The sequence below is a fragment of the Geotrypetes seraphini genome, chromosome 6 (genome assembly GCF_902459505.1).
Source record: "Geotrypetes seraphini chromosome 6, aGeoSer1.1, whole genome shotgun sequence".
NCBI lineage: Eukaryota > Metazoa > Chordata > Amphibia > Gymnophiona > Dermophiidae > Geotrypetes > Geotrypetes seraphini.
The window spans coordinates 69,173,278-69,192,640 of record NC_047089.1 but is presented as its reverse complement, the minus strand read 5'-3'; the positions used below and the strand labels follow the sequence as shown (position 1 = coordinate 69,192,640).

Genomic DNA, 19,363 nt, shown 5'->3' with positions numbered 1-19,363 from the left:
AGTATCGCTCAGAGGATGATACAGTCATTATTTCACAATAGTACTGATAATGGCAACTTGACATCTTTGCATGTTTCTGTTTGAAAAGGTCTCTTTTTGAAACTTTAAATATTATTATGTGCAATTATCTTTGATATATCTTTATTTTCTAATGATTTAAATGAATGCTTACCTAATGTATAGGATAATATGTTCCTTTACTCTGTCTCTTACCCATGTTTTTAAACCACGGACATTGGACACTTGTTTCATAATTATCCTGTTGATACTCCTTATTTTTCTGTTTATATTATTTTGTAACAAAAATCAATAAAAATTATTGAACATAAAAAAAAAAAATGCAGGTTCATGCAATTGGGCTGCAAAAACATGAGGGAACAGTATGTTACAGTTTAGGGGGTGAAGAACGTTGTGCACAAAAAAAGAAGCGGGGTTTGAATATGATAATATGTGACGGTCTTAACATGAACATAAAAAGGGAGAAAAGGCAATGGTGAAAGCTAGAAGGTGGCTTGGGTGCATAGGGAGAGGAACAGCCAGTGGAAAAATGGACATAATGATGCCCCTGTGTAAGACTCTGGTGAGACCTCATTTAGAATATTGTGTACAATTCTGGAGACCACACCTTCAAAAAGATATAAACTGGATGAAGTCGGTCAAGAACACGGCTACTAAAATGATCAGTGGTCTTTGTCATAAAATGTATGAGGACAGACTTCAGGATCTCAATATATATATTTTGCAGGAACGCGGGAGAGGAGAGATATGATAGGGACATTTAAATACCTATATGGCATACACACAGACGAGGCACGTTTCCTTCAATTGAAAGGAAACTCTGGAATGAAGAGGCATGGGATGAAGCTGAAAGGGGAAAGACTCAGAAGTAACCTCAGAAAATATTTTTTCACAGAGATAATGGAGATAGTGGACACGAAAGCTGGGGACTGTGTATGAACTGGAAATTTGCCTTGAGACTGCATTGAACCCTTAGGATATACAGAGTAGCAGATGTTTGAAACCCCCCCAAGTTTGTAAGATGCCTGTGCAGGTTACAACTGCATTAAAAACAAAAGGCCTTTTTCACATGTAAAACTGGTTTTACACATTGAGAAAGCTTTCATAAAATTACCCCTACAATCTCATTTTTGTCTATGGATGCATTTGGCTGACAGACTAATAATCTTGATCAGTGCAGGCCTTGTGAGGGTCAATCTGAAATCAGGAGCACATAATCAGTTTTAAACCATTTTCCTTTCCTTTCCTTTACTATCAATTGTGTAGTTCTATTTTTTTTATTTTGTTTAATTTATTTAATTTTAAACTTCTATTATATGTAAACCACACAGATGTTTTTGCCAATGCAGTATATCAAATGTTGAATAAACTTGGAAACTCTGGTTTCTAGTTATGATATGTTTGTTTGCATAGTTATTTATAAAGTAGCAGATTACAGAATGAAACCTGAAACTCTAACCAGTTGTTAACTAGAGTCTATTTTATGGATATGGTATCTTGCTGTGTTGTTTTGTTATGTCCTTCCATACTTCTGGGAACCAAACAGCAAAAAAATATTCTTGTTGTATAACATAAATATTAATTCTGTTTTGCAATTTTTTTAAATGAATTTCTTATTGTGTATATAGAACCTATACAGTAAGGACAATATTTTCAGCTAGAGCTGCTGAGTCACTGACTTGTTTATTATCTGTAGTGCAAAACAGCAATCCAGCAGCAAACAATCAAAAGCATTTGCTTCTAAATATTGTTCTTTTCTAAGTAGTTTGTTTAAAAAGAAAGAAAAAAAGGGCACTCCTGACCCAATTTGTACTGTTTTGAGATTAACAGCAATTCTAATATTTAAAGGTTATTTTTCATTTTAAAAAGTGACTTGCATTCTGGGTACCTTAATTTTCCTAACTAACTTGCTAGGACTTTGATAACAAAGACTAGCTATATTGCAAGAAAAATCATTTTGCAATTTACAGAATATTTATTACTGAAAACTGATGTAACATTTTATTGGAACTGTAGGCTGCTAACAGCTGTGGAGTGACTCCATCCTGTATAAAGCAGAGAAGACAGGCTTGCTACAGGACCATGGACAGAGTGCATGTATAGTATATTCTCTGGCGGTCTCCAATAAGTCCTGTGGCACTGCCTAGCTAACTGCTATTGTTTGATAAAGAGCAGGGAATCAAAGGCCCACCTGTAAGAGAAAATCAGATAACAGCCCACTCTGGATTACTAATTTCAGCATCACTAGAGAAAGTGAAGAGAAGCAAATGTTAGACCAAGGGTGCCCACACTTTTTTGGCTTGAAAGCTACTTTTAAAATGACCAAGTCAAAATGATCTCCCAACAATAAAAATGTAAAAAACACAAAGCACTGTAAATGCACAGAAAATGTTAATTATCATTTATATTTGATTTTTTTCCCAAAGAGGTCAAGACAGATGACTTTAAAATATCACCTCAGTAACAACTATATAAAAATAGGCAAATATAGTGCAAAAATATAAACAGCAGATATAAATTCTCAAAACTGACACATTTTGATTAGAGAATGACACGGTGACAAAATTCATCACCGTCCCCGTCCCCGTGGATAACCGCGGGAAATAATCCCATGTCATTTTCTAGTGTCTATTTCAACCTCAGTCCTTCTAAACCAGCATTCTTGAAAGCAAAGCTTGCGGGTCAGTGATTGTGGCCATTCATACTCTGATTCTTCCCTCTCTCCTTAAAGAATGACATGAAGATGGTTTCCCGCGGTTATCCGCGGGGACGGGAACGGTGATGAATTTTGTCTCCGTGTCATTCTCTTAATTTTGATCACTAAATTGAAAATAAAATCATTTTTCCTACCTTTGTTGTCTGGTGATTTCATGAGTCTCTGGTTGAACTTCCTTCTAACTGTGCATCCAATATTTCTTCCCTTCTTTCTGTCTCCTGCATGCTTCCTCTCTTCTAGACCTCATTCCATTCCCTAACCAACATCTCTCTTTCTTTCCCTCCATGAGTCCAACTTTTTCTTCCTCTGTTCCTGCCCCTCCCCCTTTCTTTCTCTCTCTCTCTCTCCCTCCCTGCCCCCCCAGCAACTGCCGCCGATTTCTCCAAGCCACCATTGCCAATTTCTCCCTGCTTCCCTAATGCAGCAACAGGCCAGGTGTGTGCAGCAACTGCACAAGCCTCCCCCCACCCAATGTTAATTCTGACATTGGAGAGGAAGTTCCGGACCAGCCAATCGCTGGTGGGGATGGGAGATTGGAGTGCTGGTCATGCAGATCTTGGGGTGGGGGGTTGAATGCTTGGCAAGAGCTTTTATTTTTTAAATATTATGAATCAACTAAGGCTAACAGGATGCCTTGTAGAGTGTGTGTGTGGGGGGGAATAGATACAAGGGCCACCCAGTTATTACATCCTTCTCAATCCTTCAAAAATATGGATAGGAGTGTAACCAGGTATCAACAGAGTCAAGGGAAGATTGGAGTGCAGAGATGTCTGGGATATGGGTATGAGACTAGGAATATGTCATCAGCATAAAAATAAATAGAAACTGAGGAATTCTGAATTCAGTGGGAAGGGTGACTATGGAAGATGCTACAAAGAAAGAAAGCCAAAACAGAGCCCTGGAGGACACCACAGGGAAGCAAAGTGGAACATAATTAGTGAAAGGCAGTGATATGGAAAAATAAAACAACTTTGAATCACTGAAAGACCATTTTGGTGATGTCGCTGGTTAAAATTCTGGACAGTAACGGGTTCAGGTCTATTAGGGTAAAAGCCACAGTTAAGTCAAGAGAAACCATGAAGGCCACATCATTATCTAAAGCAGAGTAAAGGACTTTTATCAGTGTACATGATTATGGTTTCTGGGCTGTGGCCTGGTCTGAATCTGAACTAACATGGATGCAGTATATAGGAAGCTTTTATATGAAGGAACAGCTGAGAGATTAGTTTAGAAAGATATGTAAGGTAAATAGGTCTATAGTTGAAAAGTTGTAAACTTATGAAGATTAGGCTTTTGATGAACGGGACAAATAACTGTCGTCTTCTAGGTAGAAGAAACAGAGCCAGTGGACTAACTTATTCATCATGGATTGAGACAAAGGAAGTAGGTTATGTGCAGCGATTTCAGTCAAGGGGAAGGGATTGATTGGATCACGGAGGTAAGTGATTTGCCTAGAAGAGGAAATAAGTTTGGTGAAGTGGTCAAAAGGAGGAGATTAAATCAAGACCAAGAAGAACATAGAGAGAGAAGGGAAATGGTATCAAGATTAGCTGGTTGGGGAATCTTGAAGTAGAGGAAGCATAGCTAAGTTCAAGGACCTAGCAAAGAAGGTCAATTGTAAAGATGAGAATTTGGAGGAAAAGTAAGTTGCAAAGTCAGTAGCAGTGCCCATTAGTGGGAACAGTGTTCCTGAAATCAATAGCAAGAAATCAAATGATGATCATTGGACTTATTAATTGATCTAATATAATAATGGAGTGGAGGAGTGACCTAGTGGTTAGAGCAGCTGCCGCAGTATCCTGAGATTGTGAAATCAATTCCCACTGCAGCTCCTTATGACTCTGGGTAAGCCACTTAACACTACATTGCTGCAGGTACAAAATAAGTACCTGTCTTACTTTCAAACTATTTTTATTGATGACAATCGATATCCACAGAACAACAACAATCATGACATCCAGTACATAATACAGACAGACTGCATCAACAAATCAACTAATAATAAAGCTGTAGTCATCAATAAGTACCTGAATTAAATAAACTACTTTGATTATAATCACACAGAAAAACCGGTATATCAAGTTCCATCCCCTTTATCCTAATAGCATTGGAGATCTTAAGACAAGTACAAAAGAAATAATGAAGCCATTTACAGAGGGACAGATTGTGAAGGGCTCTATTCTTCTGTCAAATATGATTTGCTTAGTGAATTTATTTTCAGATAGAGGCCACCCTGGTGCCAGGGTTGCCTGGGATTCTAGGAAGTGCACTTAGAAAGTGTTACTGTGAGTGAAGATTTTTATAGGTCTTCACTCAGTTTCTGGCTTCCCTTGACTCTCCTTCAAAGAGCAGTGTTGTAATGCTGCTGTCTTCCTTAATACTAGCCTTTTCTCAACTGAGAAAATAACCTTTACCTTATTTCATCTTTATCCATCAATTTTAATACCCCGAATAGGCAAAAGCAATATAACATATCATAATACTGAAAATAAAAATACAAATGCATAATAAAGAAGTAAAACACATACAATCCAATAATCAAGTACTCATAAAATCAATTACATTAAATAAGGAAACAAGTGGTTTGATAATAACAGAAAGGAATAAACCTTGACAAACATAATATTAATAAAGCGGATAGGATTTGATATACCGCATTTCTGTGGTTGCAGTCAAATCAGTTTATATATTATATACAGGTACCTTGGTTTGCGAGCATAATTCGTTCCAGAAGCATGCTCGTAATCCAAAGCACTAGTATATCAAAGCGAGGAAATAATGGAAACTTGGACAATTCGTTCCACATCCCAAAAACTTTAATAGAAAATACAGTACTGTACATACTTGTATTGCAAGATCTCACTCGTTTCGAACAGTCACTATATGGCGGGTGAATTGGGTGTGATGCTTTTATTACGTTCAGCCGCACTCAGTGTGAGATGTGCGTATGTTGTGTGCACTTGAACTGCGGGTGCATGTATTACATTCAGACATGATCAGTGATGCGACGTGCATATATTGTACGTATATGACATGATGTAGGTATATGTGCTCATACTGAAAGACAATGCTCATTTATCGAGTTAAAATTTAAGAAAATGTTTTGCTCATCTTGCAAAACACTCGTAAACCACGCTACTCACTATCCAAGGTTTGACTGTACTTACTTAGTCCCTGGGGCAATGGAGGGTTAAGTGGCTTGTCCAGAGTCACAAGGAGCTGCAGTGGGAATCGAACCCAGCTCCCCGGATTCTCAGGCCACTAAATTAATCATTAGGCTACTTCTCCATTTAAAGCCTTTGACAACCTTTCAAAAATGCAAAAAAAACTAGTGGCAGCAGAAGTTTCAAATAGTAGCTGGTTCCACTTGCTTATTAGTGCTGCTTAAGTTAGCATTTGTTTTAGACAGCTTGAAAAGTAATGATGGCTAAGAACAATTTGGCATACTGTTGAGAATGTAAAAAGTCAGCTAATCCTTCAAATACCTGTTGCCCAAATTATGCATGAATTTATAAACTAGGCTGGCAGTCTTAAATTGCAGGCAATGCTCTACAGGAAGTCAATGCAATTTTTTCATTATAGGGAAACATATAAGAACATAAGAATTGCCACTGCTAGGTCAGACCAGTGGTCCATTGTGCCCAGCAGTCCGCTCATGCGGCGGCCCTCTGGTCAAAGACCAGCGCCCTGAGGCTAGCCCTACCTGCGTACGTTCTGGTTCAGCAGGAACTTATCTAACTTGGTCTTGAATCCCTGGAGGGTGTTTTCTCCTATGATAGTTTTCCACCACTGTCTGGGTGAAGAAGAACTTCCTTACGTTCGTACGGAATCTATCCCCTTTCAATTTTAGAGAGTGCTCTCTCGTTCTCCCTACCTTGGAGAGAGTGAACAACCTGTCCTTTTCCACCAAGTCTATTCCCTTCAGTACCTTGAATGTTTCAATCATGTCCCCTCTCAATCTCCTCTGTTCGAGGGAGAAGAGGCCGAGTTTCCCTAATCTTTTGCTGTATGGCAACTCCTCCAGCCCCTTAACACACTGATCAAATGGCTGGATGATGTACAAGCTGAATGTTTCTGATGTTTCTGATGACAGAAAAGCATTACAATAAATTAAGCCTTGTCAAGAGCAGCATAAATGCTATTTGCCTTCATGGGCAATGTCTCCAATAGGTTAGTTTTGTGCATGTTAGCTGCCATCGACTCACGTTCGAGTCCTAACAACTTGATGAATTATAGATCCAAAAAGAAATTGATTTTGTGTGTGTCCAGCCATCTGATTGCAGGTCACCCTCTTCGCCTGGTTTCTTCGATCTTCCTAAACCTGATGTCCTTCTCCAATTTTGTGCATAGCATGATAGTAATGAACTTTGCTCCTAAACCAGGGTATGTGCAATATGATCTCAGTCTCTCAAATTTACTGTTAACGCTCACCATAGTGTGCTTGCATTGTGCCAAAAAGAGGGGTTTTTTTGAATTCATAAAATGTATTATTTTAAGTGCTCCATTTAAATTTAGAGATCCTCCACTGACTTCCAATACTCAAAGTTAATATAATTCCAACTTAGTATGTCAATAAAAATTAAACCTTATAAGGCAAGGAAACTGCTTTAAATGTAATGTAAAAGTTACACGTTCTTACCTGTGCAGCTGTAAATATTCTCTGGGTCTGTTTAAAAGATGAAGGAAATGGTCAACTATCTTATTCTTGCCCACACCCTGGAAGTAAAAAAATATATATATATATATATATTCATACAACTAAAATATCACCTTATTTTTAGAAGATTTCTTACTTTCGGTCAAGCATAGCTGTTCTTGGTAACAAATTTCACTCCAGACTTACAGTAGGTCATATCAAATTTTTGTCTCCAGCATATTCTCCTATGTAGCCTTGGAAAAAATTAGCTACATGTTTTGGATACAATAAGAGCTTCTATATTTCATGCATACATATGAACAAGAGGTGCTGCACAAAATTCTTTCAGTTTAAGAAGCCAGATCTAAATCTTGTACAAAGGCTCTGCTGGGTTTTTATGCCACTTTTTGCACATGTAAGCTCTGAATAAAAGATGTGCTAATTCAATACACACAAATGAGATTCATGAGCTGGGTGTTTGACTTTTTTGTAAGAATTTTATAAAGCATCTGAATGTGAGAAAAGCCAGGCTGAGTCAAACCAAGTTCCATCGAGCCCAGAATCTCTCTACTTCCTTTCCCCCCTTCCCACAGACTAGCAGCTCTCTCCTCTCTTTCCTCTGAAATCATAGCTTCCTGTGTTCCCGTGCTTCCCCTTTCAATTTCTGAGAAGTTCAGTGCTGTTGCTCTTGAGGAAGGAGGTTTGCTGCCTCCGAAATGGAGCTCTGTTATTGTTAAATACTAACTAGCTAGGCAACATTTATAACAAATACAGTAACTAACTAGGCAGCATACATAACAAGACACACTTGGCATGATCTGTTATATTTAATTGTCATTTAAACTGGCCCCTTGACAGGTGGTGTGTCATTCTTACTAACTGAGTGAAAATCAACAATGACACTTAGAAGGGGCTTATTTATAAGAAAAGAAAGATCTTCACAAAGTTGCTATTAGTAACCAATGCAGTTTCATCTTTTCTCTGGGAAAATGAAACATGAAATCTGTTTGATTACTATAGGCAAGTTCTCTTATATAACAACATTCCACCTGCCCTTCTCTCATTCTCTCTCTCTCTCTCTCTCTCTCTCTCTCTACACACAGAGGCCACCCGGCTTTCTCTCGCTCTCTCATACACACACATCAAACTCTTTGCCCCCTCCCGACTCCTGCACTCCCTCACCCCTTCTTTTCTCCTCCACCCCCATGTACATGTCTCCCTATCTCTTTCACTGTCCACCATTTATCTTTCTCTCATTCTCTCCCTTGCTGCAAAGGGAGTGGAGAAAGAGGAAGGGACCCAGGGTGCATCCCTCCCACCCCTCTACTGCCACATCCAACATTTTTCCTTCTCTCATCCCCTGGACTATGTGCAGCATCTTTTGCCCCTGTCCACCAGTCCCATGCCCAACATTTTTCCTTCTATCACCCCTCTCCATCATCATGCCTCATCTCTCCCTCCATCCCTTCCATCTCCCTATCCAACATTCCTCCCTCTTGCATCCCTTTCAATCTGTCCCACTGTTCCTTCTCCACCACCATATCCAACATTTTCCCTTCTCATCCTTCTCTTCCCCATGCATCTCTACCTCATTCCTCTCTCCCTATGCCCCACAATTCTTCTCTTTCTTCCTTTCCCCAGGTGCATCTTCTCTTTCCCTCTCACTCAGACACTCATGCCCAACAATTCTCCTTTTCTATTCCCAGCATCTCTTTCCCTCCCTCCTATGTCCCAAGTTCATGCCCCCTTTCTCCCTCCTTTTTGTGTTCTAAGTTCATGCCCCTCCCTTTCTTCTGTGTCCAAACATGCTCCCTTCCTCCTTTTTGTGTCACGAGTTTGTGCTCCCTCCCTCCTTCCTTATAGCCTTTGTCCCAAGTTCATGTCCCAACAAACTCCTTCCTCCCTCCTTCTTTCCTTTGTCCCACATTCATGTCCCCTCTCTCCCTTACTTGTCCCAATGCACTTGCTCCCTCCCTCCCTCCAGTTGGGCCTCCTTCTTCCTGCACATGGCTGAACCGGAAGCCTTCCCTCTGATGTCAGCTCCCTGTGGTACGTATACTGCGTATTGAGAACCTCTGATCTACTGCACCCTGTTACCACTTCAGATAACACAGATATGCAACACACTTTAATAGGAGACATTAAGCACATCTGTGCCATTGCAATGCAGTAAGGGCCAAACTCTATAAAGGACACCTATGCTAGGTGCTACTAAGCACCCTAATCTCAGCCGCCTAGCGACACCTAACTTTGACATCCACGTGCCTTTTTTTAATTGGCTTAATATGCATGATAATTGACTGCGTTGTTTTTCAGCCAGTCAAAAAAAAAAAAAATCTTATTAACAATTAAGATTTTGACGCCGAACTCTTAGGATACCTAACAATGCCTAAATGGAGGCGCCCTGAAAAGTAGGCGTGGTTAGGGGGTGGAGAATAGGCATGGTTGACTTAGGCATCAGTAAATTAGGCCTAATATAAAGGCACCTAAGGATGCCTAGGCGTCGACAGGTGGGATTCTATCAATGGCGCTTAGCGGTTGACTGATAACTGTGCCAAGAAGTGCCTACAATGTAGGTGCACTTAGGCACCATTGATAGAATCTGGCCCTAAATGTTTTTTCTCTGCATTAACTCCATGGGAACATGCTATGCATATTCAATAGAATATACAGCTAAAGGAAGATAATGTTCCATTCTCCACTTCATCATATATTGTGAGCATTGCCCCCCCCCCCATAGCTATAAAATCTTGCTCTTCTTCCCTTTTATCTTTTATTTTACAACTCTGTACAGCTTTAAAAACAAATACTACCACATTTTTATTGTAACAATCTGAAATCTACTTGTCCAGTACTTTGGAAAAGTCTTTACATCCTTGCAGATTTTTAACATTCTTCAATTTGAAAAACACTATTCAAACTTCAACAAGAACAGGAGTTTAGATTCACTAATCTATACAACATAATTTCCACAACAGTGACAAAGAACATTCACAGAAATATTCATATAGAACAAAGTCTTAATTGTGTAACTTCACACACTTTCATAGCATACACAAATTATCTTCAGTTGCAAAGATCCTTAACAAGGCTCATAATAAATTATAGCCTATATGTATTTAGTAACAGTAGCTGAGCTACAATCTTCAACTACATTTAGAAAAATAAGTGTCTAGCACCCACACAGAAAATGGTTGTCCTGGAGACAAGAAAGAGAAGCTGATACAGAGTGAAATTTACTCAAGTTCTAGTAAGTTAGACTTGGCTTTATGATGGAAAAACTTTCGTTTGGTTTATTTTCCTTGAATAAAAAGATCCTTTACAAAAACAACACATTTTATTTCTGCTTTCTCTGCAAAGATTCGGCTGGCAGAGAGGATGTCACATAACCATAACAAGTTATTTTCATAAATGTCATGGTCTATATAACAAGTTTGGTTAATTAACACAGTAATAGTTCTAATACTGTACTTCTTTCTTCATCTTTTTCTTAAACAACTTCTGTTTTATTTTACTTTCAAGCTTTTTTTTTTTTAAACTTACAATTATTAACCCTTTTTCTGCAGGTTCTTCACTAACCTAAGATAAATGTGTTGCTCGTTCTTTTGTTTGATGCATTTCTCTGGGAGTCATTTTCTTTTCTTTCTCACTTTACATTAAACTCAGAACATGAGGTAACATTTATCTTAACAGGTTATCAACAAGACTAATATTTAAAAATCAGTAATCAGTTTTCCATAACCTTTTTTTCCAACGGAGTAGTCTAATGGTTAGTGCAGCAGACTGAGATCCCGGGGAACTGGGCTCAGTTCCCTCTGCAGTTACTTGTGACCTTGGGCAAGTTACTTAACCCTCCATTGTCCCAGGTATGAAAACATAGGGCCCCTATGATAAAAGTCATGATAGCAATGCTGCCACAGTAAATGCACCAATGCCCATAGGAACTGAATGGGCTTTGGTGCATTTACTGTGACAGCATTGCCTCCGTGGTTTTGTAAAAGGGGTCCTTAGATTGTGAGCCCACTAGGGACAGAGAAAGTACTTACATATAATGTGTACAGTGTTGCATACATCTAATATCACTATAGAAAGGATTTGTAGTAGTAATATTTCAGGTTCTTTGGGAAAACACCAGAATTGCCCCTTCCTCAAGATAAAAATCTTTCAGGTTTATTTATCCATTTTCCAGCCAGAAAGTACATGAAAGATTTTTATATGTATATTTCATGCAGTGATTTTTAACCTGTCCCAGCTGACTCTAAAACATCCCACCTCCTTGACATCTAGAAAACCTACACTGAAAACCCTGGTTGTCCAGCGGTGAAATGTTGCAGAAGTGATCTTCCTACACTCCTGCCCTGTGCAAGCCACTATCTAAAATGGCTGCTGCGAGTTCCCACAGCAAATTTCATTAGATCGCAGACTCACGAGAACTCGCAGGAGCCATTTTAAATAGCACGGGGCAGGAGCATAGGAAGATCACTCTTGCCGTGTAGTTCTGGGAGGCAGGAGGGAAGTTGGATGTTTTAGAGTCAGCTGGAGGTGGGAGGAATCTCTCCTGTCCCAGTTCATCGCTGGCCATCAGAGCTTACGGCAGATCCAGGAGAGGGGAGGGTGGGCCCAGATGCGAATATAAACAGACTCGGTCATTTTTTGACCCAAAAATCAGTTTATATTCGAGTATATATGGTAAGTAACATCTGATTAACAGAGGTATTTGGGATATCTGAAACCATGCAGCAATGATTCATATTACTGACCTGATTACCAACTAGAAGCAAATGTTCTCCTTGCAGGAAGTCTTTAAGCATGTCTTCCATCACCATCATATGCTACAGGAAAATCACAACAGGCAAGTTATGCCATTGCATTGGTTCTGATTTCATAAACCCCCACAAAAACAAAAGTGAAAAGTAATAGCAGTTTGATGCATGCCCTCTTTTGACACAAAAATATTATCTTCAATCTAGTTAATTCAATCGATGATATAAATATAAATGTGGCAATATTCAACTAGCAACGCCATTGGTTGAATTTAATGCCGGTGGCAGCAGCATTTACCAATCTGTATAGTAGCAGCACCGAATATGGTATATGGACATTGTGGTGATCGCACTGGTACTGTCCATTTAGGTCCACTATTCAACAAGGCTACACCAGACAGACACCTTATCTAGATGGCAGCAATATATTGCCGCTATCCAGACAATTTTTAGAGCTAACTTGGCCATGCCCCTAATTCATTCTATATTTATAAAGATAGTATCAAGTCATCTGGAGGTTTAAATAGCACAACACTATTAATTTAAGATTTTAGAAGCAAATTATGTATTTGCCTCTTCCCCCATCATCAAACCATTAATTTGCTTTGAATATTGATCCAAATGTTTTCTTATATTTTTTTGTTTACTATAAATGTGCTTCCGTATTTCTTCACTTGAAATATATAAAAAGGGAAAATCCAATAATAAAATATGGATTTACATATATATATGTACTTTCCTAATTGCTTCTTTTTTCATATTGTCTAATAATTACAAAGATTAAAAATTTTTTCTTCATAAGCATAAATAGACATAAAACCATACATAGAAAAAACTAATACAGTGGGTTGCAAAAAAAAAAAAAAAAAAATGCTTTTATAACACAAAATGACTGCCTACTATCAGCATATCATTTTATCTACACTATATATATATATATCATATGCCTTCAGCCTATCATATTTATTTACACCATACATCGTGTGCCTAACATGTTTTAAGAACAATAAGATCAGTTTTAAGTCAGACTAATTTTAGGATCATTGTACAAACTGTATTGCTTTCATACTTGGATTATAGCAACTCTCTTTATTGCGGGTTAACAGAGAAGGAGTATAAAAGATTACAGTTACTCCAAAATACAGCAGTCAGATTAATCTTTTGATTAAATAAATTTGAGAGGGCTATTCCACTTTTGAAAGAATTATATTAGTTACCATTGAAAAAGAGAATCTAATTTAAGATTGCTTGTAAGGTCTATAAGGCTAAATAGGATTAAAGTCTATTGGATAAATTTTTGATATTAATATTTTGAGTAATTCAAGATTGATACAGTACTTTAAGTTAAATTTTCCTTCTCCTTTTTATGTTCGTTATAAACAACTATATGAATCTACTTTTGAATATCAAGGACCCAAAGTTTGGAATAGTTTACCATTAAGTTTACGTCAACTTGTTAAAGACATATCTTTTTCCTGTTAATTATTCTAATATTTGTTAAATTCTGTAGAACCTAATTTGAGGATACTGTAAACAGCATTGATTCCTTGTTGAGATTTTGTGGGGTATAAGAATTTGTATGGTATGGTATGTTTTGGTAGAACACCTGCTTCAGGGGCTTCTATAAGGTTGTGATGGTAAAATAACATGAAGGCAATATAATATACCAGGTACTGGCAAGAGAAAACCTAAAAAGTAACAAAAAGAAACAGAAACAAAGAAACTCAAAACAAAAGAAACAAAAAAGGGAGAAATTAGAGGAAAGGAAGGTTGTTTCAACAAATATATTATCACTATGGTACAACAAAGGGAATGCCACCAATAGATGCTAAGTTAAATATGCAGCTACTATACAGTAAAGTACCATATTAATCCACCATAACTGAAAATTTTACTGTGCTTTAGTAAATTGGCCTGTTCTTTTTTTCAACAACGATGGTGGTTCCTGCATCAATGCACTCTATCTTTCCATTTGTTTATCAGAGGGTTTGGCTATCAATCCTGGACCAGGCCAAAATGGTGTTTAATAATTTATATGGGGGATTAAATAAATTAAAATGAAACATCTGAACTTAACATTCCCATTTATTTTGAAATGGCAGAGTTTTCTTTTTAAGTGAATTCAAAAGGAAAGACATATGTAAATCACAATGTTTTAATCAGCTTTCATTAGATTTATGGTCATGTGACCTATACTGGCATCCACTACATAGTGATACCATTTTAAAGGGTTTTTGCAATACTATGGAAGATGCATGATGTTTGGGGTACATGTAAGTTAAATAACTTCATAAGTACTGTGGGGAATTGTTTGGATTTAACATTACTATGGGCTAGATCAGGGGTGGGCAACTCCAGTCCTTGAGAGCCGGAATCCAGTCGGGTTTTCAGGATTTCCCCAATGAATATGCATGAGATCTATTTGCATGCACTGCTTTCAATGCATATTCATTGGGGAAATCCTGAAAACCCGATTGGATTCTGGCCCTCGAGGTCCACAGTTGCCCACTCCTGGGCTAGATTCACTAAAGTCAGTGATCATCACTAAACCTGTTTTCACAACTTTAGCGATGATCGTTTTGATTGACTCGATGCACAAAACGGCTCGCTGTGTGTTTTTTCCCTTGATCAGCCATTTTCCAATCCAGCCATGCAAATTAGCTAAAACCCCATGCAAAGTTGCCAAGCGATTGACACACTTGGCTATGCAAAAAAAAACAACCACCAGGGATTTTAGCTAACGGAAAAAATGACTGGTCTAGACCTGTCGGGAATGGCCTTGGGCATCTGAGCCAATCAAGGCTTTAGGTCTTCCCCATGCATCACATGGTGCACCAGGAAGGGGAAGGCCCATCATTCGGGGGAGCATCCAGTGGCAGGAGGGAGTGGGCATTCCTCCTGCTTTTTTTTTTGGGGGGGGGAGGGGATGGTTAGGGGGTGGGCATCAGTGGCAAAGGGGGTCCAGGACCACATGGGAGCATGATGTGGGGGTACCTGGCCAGGCAGGAGGAAGTAGGCATCCCTACTGCTATTTTCACTGCCATGGTGGGGGGGGGGGGGGGTCACGGAGTTAGTTTAGGGGGGGTCACTGGGGAGGGCCATCAGCGCAGGGGCCTTTTTTTTTTTTAATGGGGTAGATTGTGCGTATGTATTAACACACGCACAACATCTATGCCATTAAAAAAAGAAGCCCTAATAGCAGTGGCAGGAGGCTGCTTCCCCTGTCACTACTGTTAGGACTCTGCGCATGTATCAGTCGCTCACTGAGCGATTGATCTCTCGGGTCTGAATGCAAATGATTTACACCTCCGTACAAATCTTTTGCATGCAAACCTGGTAGTGCCTTGATCACTCAGCCAGAATCAATCAGAGAATCGGCCAATAGCGATCCAGTCGGTAATACTTTAGTAGTGCATCTAGCCCTATGTTTCCTCTTTGAACGCTCAGACCAAAAAAGGCTTTTTATGCACCTTTATAAATGTGGTTAATGTTTGACATGTTAAGATTTTCTCCTGAAAAAATACACCAAGTCACTTTTTTGCTGTACCAAGTTAACTGAGTAGCTATCCCAGCATGAACCACAGTGGTCAGAGCAAATATTCAGTGATACTCTATGGTTAAATACCACTAAAAAAACTGCTCCCAGACTATTCAGTGTGGGTTAACCAACAGGAGTTTTTCCTGCCTAGTTAAACCACACTGAATATTGACCCCACATTTACATTTTGCCCATATTAACAACTAAGATGGTACACTGCTTTATTGAGGAACAAAGGACTTATTTATTATGCTTTATATTCTGCATTGCCATCTAATGACCACAAAGTGGATTCATTTACTTAAAAATGAGAAGAGGAAATGGTTGTCATATGGATGTTGGCAGGACCCAGACCTTTCTTTCCTTTCCTCCTTGTTTGTTTGCTGGAAGATTGGTGTGACCGTGATACTGCTGAACAGCCAAACCTGACCCACTGACGTTGTTCTAGTGAGCTGGTGAGCTGGAAGAAAGCTATGTAAGATCCAATATGCAGCACACAGCTGCAGACATGTGTTTAAAGGGATATGGCTTGAGGGGCAAGACTCTGCTGGTGAGAAATGAGAGGGCAGCATGGGTAAGAAGCAGTTGAAAAATTTGGGTCTGATAGACAAACCAGGTGGTTGATAATGTCATGGAAGCATCTGGCTCCTTATGGAAGATTAGGTTCTAACCTCAATAATCTTCTTTCTGGTAGATGTTTCTAGGAGTTCTGATTACAGAAGGATGTCATTTGGTTTTCGTACAAATCATAGCACAGAAACTGTCTTAGCTTCACTGACTAATTACCTCTTCCATTTATTTTCACTGGGAAAAAATGCACTGGTACTTCAGTTCGACTTGAGCAGTGCCTTTGACCTGGTTGACCATGACATTTTGCTCAGATGCCTCGACTCCATTGGCATCACTGGTTTACAGGCTTCCTAAAAATACACACTTACCAGGTTCACTGTAATGGAACCTTCTCCTAATCCTGGTGTAACCCCTGCGGAGTTATACAGGGATCCCCTGTATCCCCCTCTCTCTATTCAACATCTAGATGGCTTCATTGGGACATATGTTATCTGACTTAAAATTGAAATCATATATATACGCAGATGACATCACAATTATCATTCCCATAACCTCTCTGACACAAGAGATAGAACAATTCACCTTATCCATCCTCACTAAGATAGAACAATGGACCACACAATTCAAATTAAAACTGAACCCAGAAAAAACCAAAATTTTCTTGGCAAGTTCTACCTACAAGTTAACAGATACCTCTTTGAAATTAAACGGGTTAAACTACCCAATTAACTCTACTATCAAAATCCTTGGAGTCATCCTGGACCGATGACTGACTTTCGAAGACCATACTAATGCTCAGGTTAAAAAATGCTTTTGTACCCTCTGGAAACTACGCACCATCAAACACTACTTCGACTTCCTCTCCTTTCGACTGCTGGTCCAATCACTAATCTTAAGCATCTAGGATTACTGCAACATTATATACCTGGGATCCTTTATGAAAACCATCAAACGCTTGAGAATCGTACAGAATGCTGCCGTTCGCCTCATCTACAGTCTCAAAAAATTGGATCATGTAAGCCCGTATTACAGAAAACTGCACTGGCTGCCGAAGGAGGCAAGGATCATCTTCAAGTTTGCTTGCCTCTGCTTCAAAACCTTAACAGGCTCATCCCCAATCTACCTGTCATACCATTTTGAATTTTCAGGCCCCACCCGCACACGTAATGCCTACCTGTTTGCCTTCCCGTCCTTAAAGGGCTGTATCTACAAGAGATTCCTTGATAGATCTCTGTCATTCCAAGCAGGCAAATGGAATAAATGTCTAACCAACCTCATTTCAAATGCACCCTCCTACCAAACCTTCAGGAAATCAATTAAAACCTATTTCTTTGATAAATTTCTCTGACTCCCTCCCTGCCTTGTATCTCTGATATGCCTCTGGATATACCTGACTACTCTCAACTTGCTAAGCTAATCTGAATGTCTTGCATGTAACATCGCTGTCTGTGTACAGTCTCTTCCTCTGTAAACCGCTCTGAACTGTTGTGGTACTGTGGTATACAAAAATAAAGTTATTATTATTATTATCTTTCGATTTTGCTTCCTTTCCCAGTGGGATATACTGCCACCTTCAGTTTTTTCTACTGCAAGCAAATTGCTGTGCAAATTGCACAGCAATATGCTGTGCTTAATTTTATTATTTTCAGGATTTGTTATCAAATTTTGAGGCACATTGCACCAGAATATGGGCTTGAAGTGACCCTAAGCACTGACTACCCCCCTCTCTATGGCCTCTCCAGTTTGTCTGAATACAAGGGATCATTCCTGTGATCCGAGTCATCCTGTTTTCGCAGTTAGTGAGCTGCAAGAATCTCCTGGCAATATGGGGGCTTCTGTTTCTTTAGCGAAAGTTGTGGCATGTCCTCTAATCCTCAAGATATTTCTGTTGACTTTAAAAATATTTCTTTGATGGACATTTAGGCATTGCTGAGGCACTCTATTGTTCAGCTCATCCAAAAAGACAGTAAATAAAACTAATAGATTTAAGTCTATTGAATTTCACTTAATGGCCCTTGAAACTTGAAACTAAAATGCAAACTGTACAAGAAATAGAATTTTTTGGTATTAAGGACAATTTTAGTTATATCAGAAATTGGAAGCAATACAGAATTCTGCAATTCCTGTCTCCTATAATTTTGTATGTTTTTACAGCATCCTCTGGCTTCCCCCCTGGCCTTCCGCTCTTACTGCAGCCTGCAGAGAGGATTGCTGGTGCTGTAGCGATCCTTGCAGGCTGCCGTTGTCCTCAGCAGCACGTTCCTTCTGCCGCAATCTTGCCCCTGATGTCAGAGGGGCAGAACCGCAGCAGTGGGAATGTGCTGCGGAGGCTGATAGCAGCCTGCAAGGATCACTACAGCACCAGTGATCCTCTCTGCAGGCTGAAGTAAGAGTGGGAGGCCAGGGGGGAAGCCAGAGGACGCTGCAAAGAAGGGAGGGAACATGCAGGCTTTTGTGGGAGGGGGACCCGGGTGTAGAAGTACACGGAGGGAAGGAAGGGAGAAGGGGTTCAGCTGGACAGGGGGAGCAGGGAAGGGGTACTGCTGGACCTGGCAGAAAGGGAGGTAAAAGGAAAGGGGAAGAGGTGCTGCTGGACCTGGCAGAAAGGGAGGGAAAGGAAAGGTGCTACACACTGGAGGGGAGGGTGAGATGGTGCTATTGTAAATGCTATTTCCTTTGAAATTCGATTATCCTTTACAGAAATCTTAAGGCAATCAAAACGCTTTTTTTTAGAAGCGACCTCCCCAGCCTATTTGTACCTCCCTCTCCCATTTCCCTCTTTTATTTTGATGTATTTATTAATCTTTCCTTCCCATCCTTTCCTAATGTATCATATATGTTCATGTGCAAATGTCTCCCCTTTTTTTAGTTTAGATAAGTTTTTATTCTTCCTTTAATTTTTACTACATATTATTGTAAACCGTTTAGATACCTGTGTATATCAAAAATAAAGAAACTTGAAACATGCTACTCGAAGGAAGAGGCAAGGACAGAAAGAGAAAGCATGCAGGAGGCAGAAAGTGTTGGACTCATGGAGAAGGTGAGATGGATGGGGAGAACAGAAAGGAGGGAAGGAGAAATGTTACACTGGGGAAGGGGGAGAGAGCAAAGTGAAAAGTTGT

At 39.4% G+C, this 19,363-nt stretch overlaps 1 protein-coding gene across 1 annotated transcript in view; it reads right to left on the bottom strand.

Annotated features, from left to right (window-relative positions):
- Positions 1 to 19,363, bottom strand: part of VWA8 (von Willebrand factor A domain containing 8) — a 428,432-nt gene that overhangs the window by 271,295 nt on the left and 137,774 nt on the right. Inside the window, exons 20-21 of the mRNA XM_033948297.1 lie at positions 12,131 to 12,202; positions 7,374 to 7,450 (exon numbers count right to left, since the gene is read on the bottom strand). Of these exons, the coding sequence (XP_033804188.1) occupies positions 7,374 to 7,450; positions 12,131 to 12,202 (149 nt within the window). The remainder of the gene's footprint in view (positions 1 to 7,373; positions 7,451 to 12,130; positions 12,203 to 19,363) is intronic.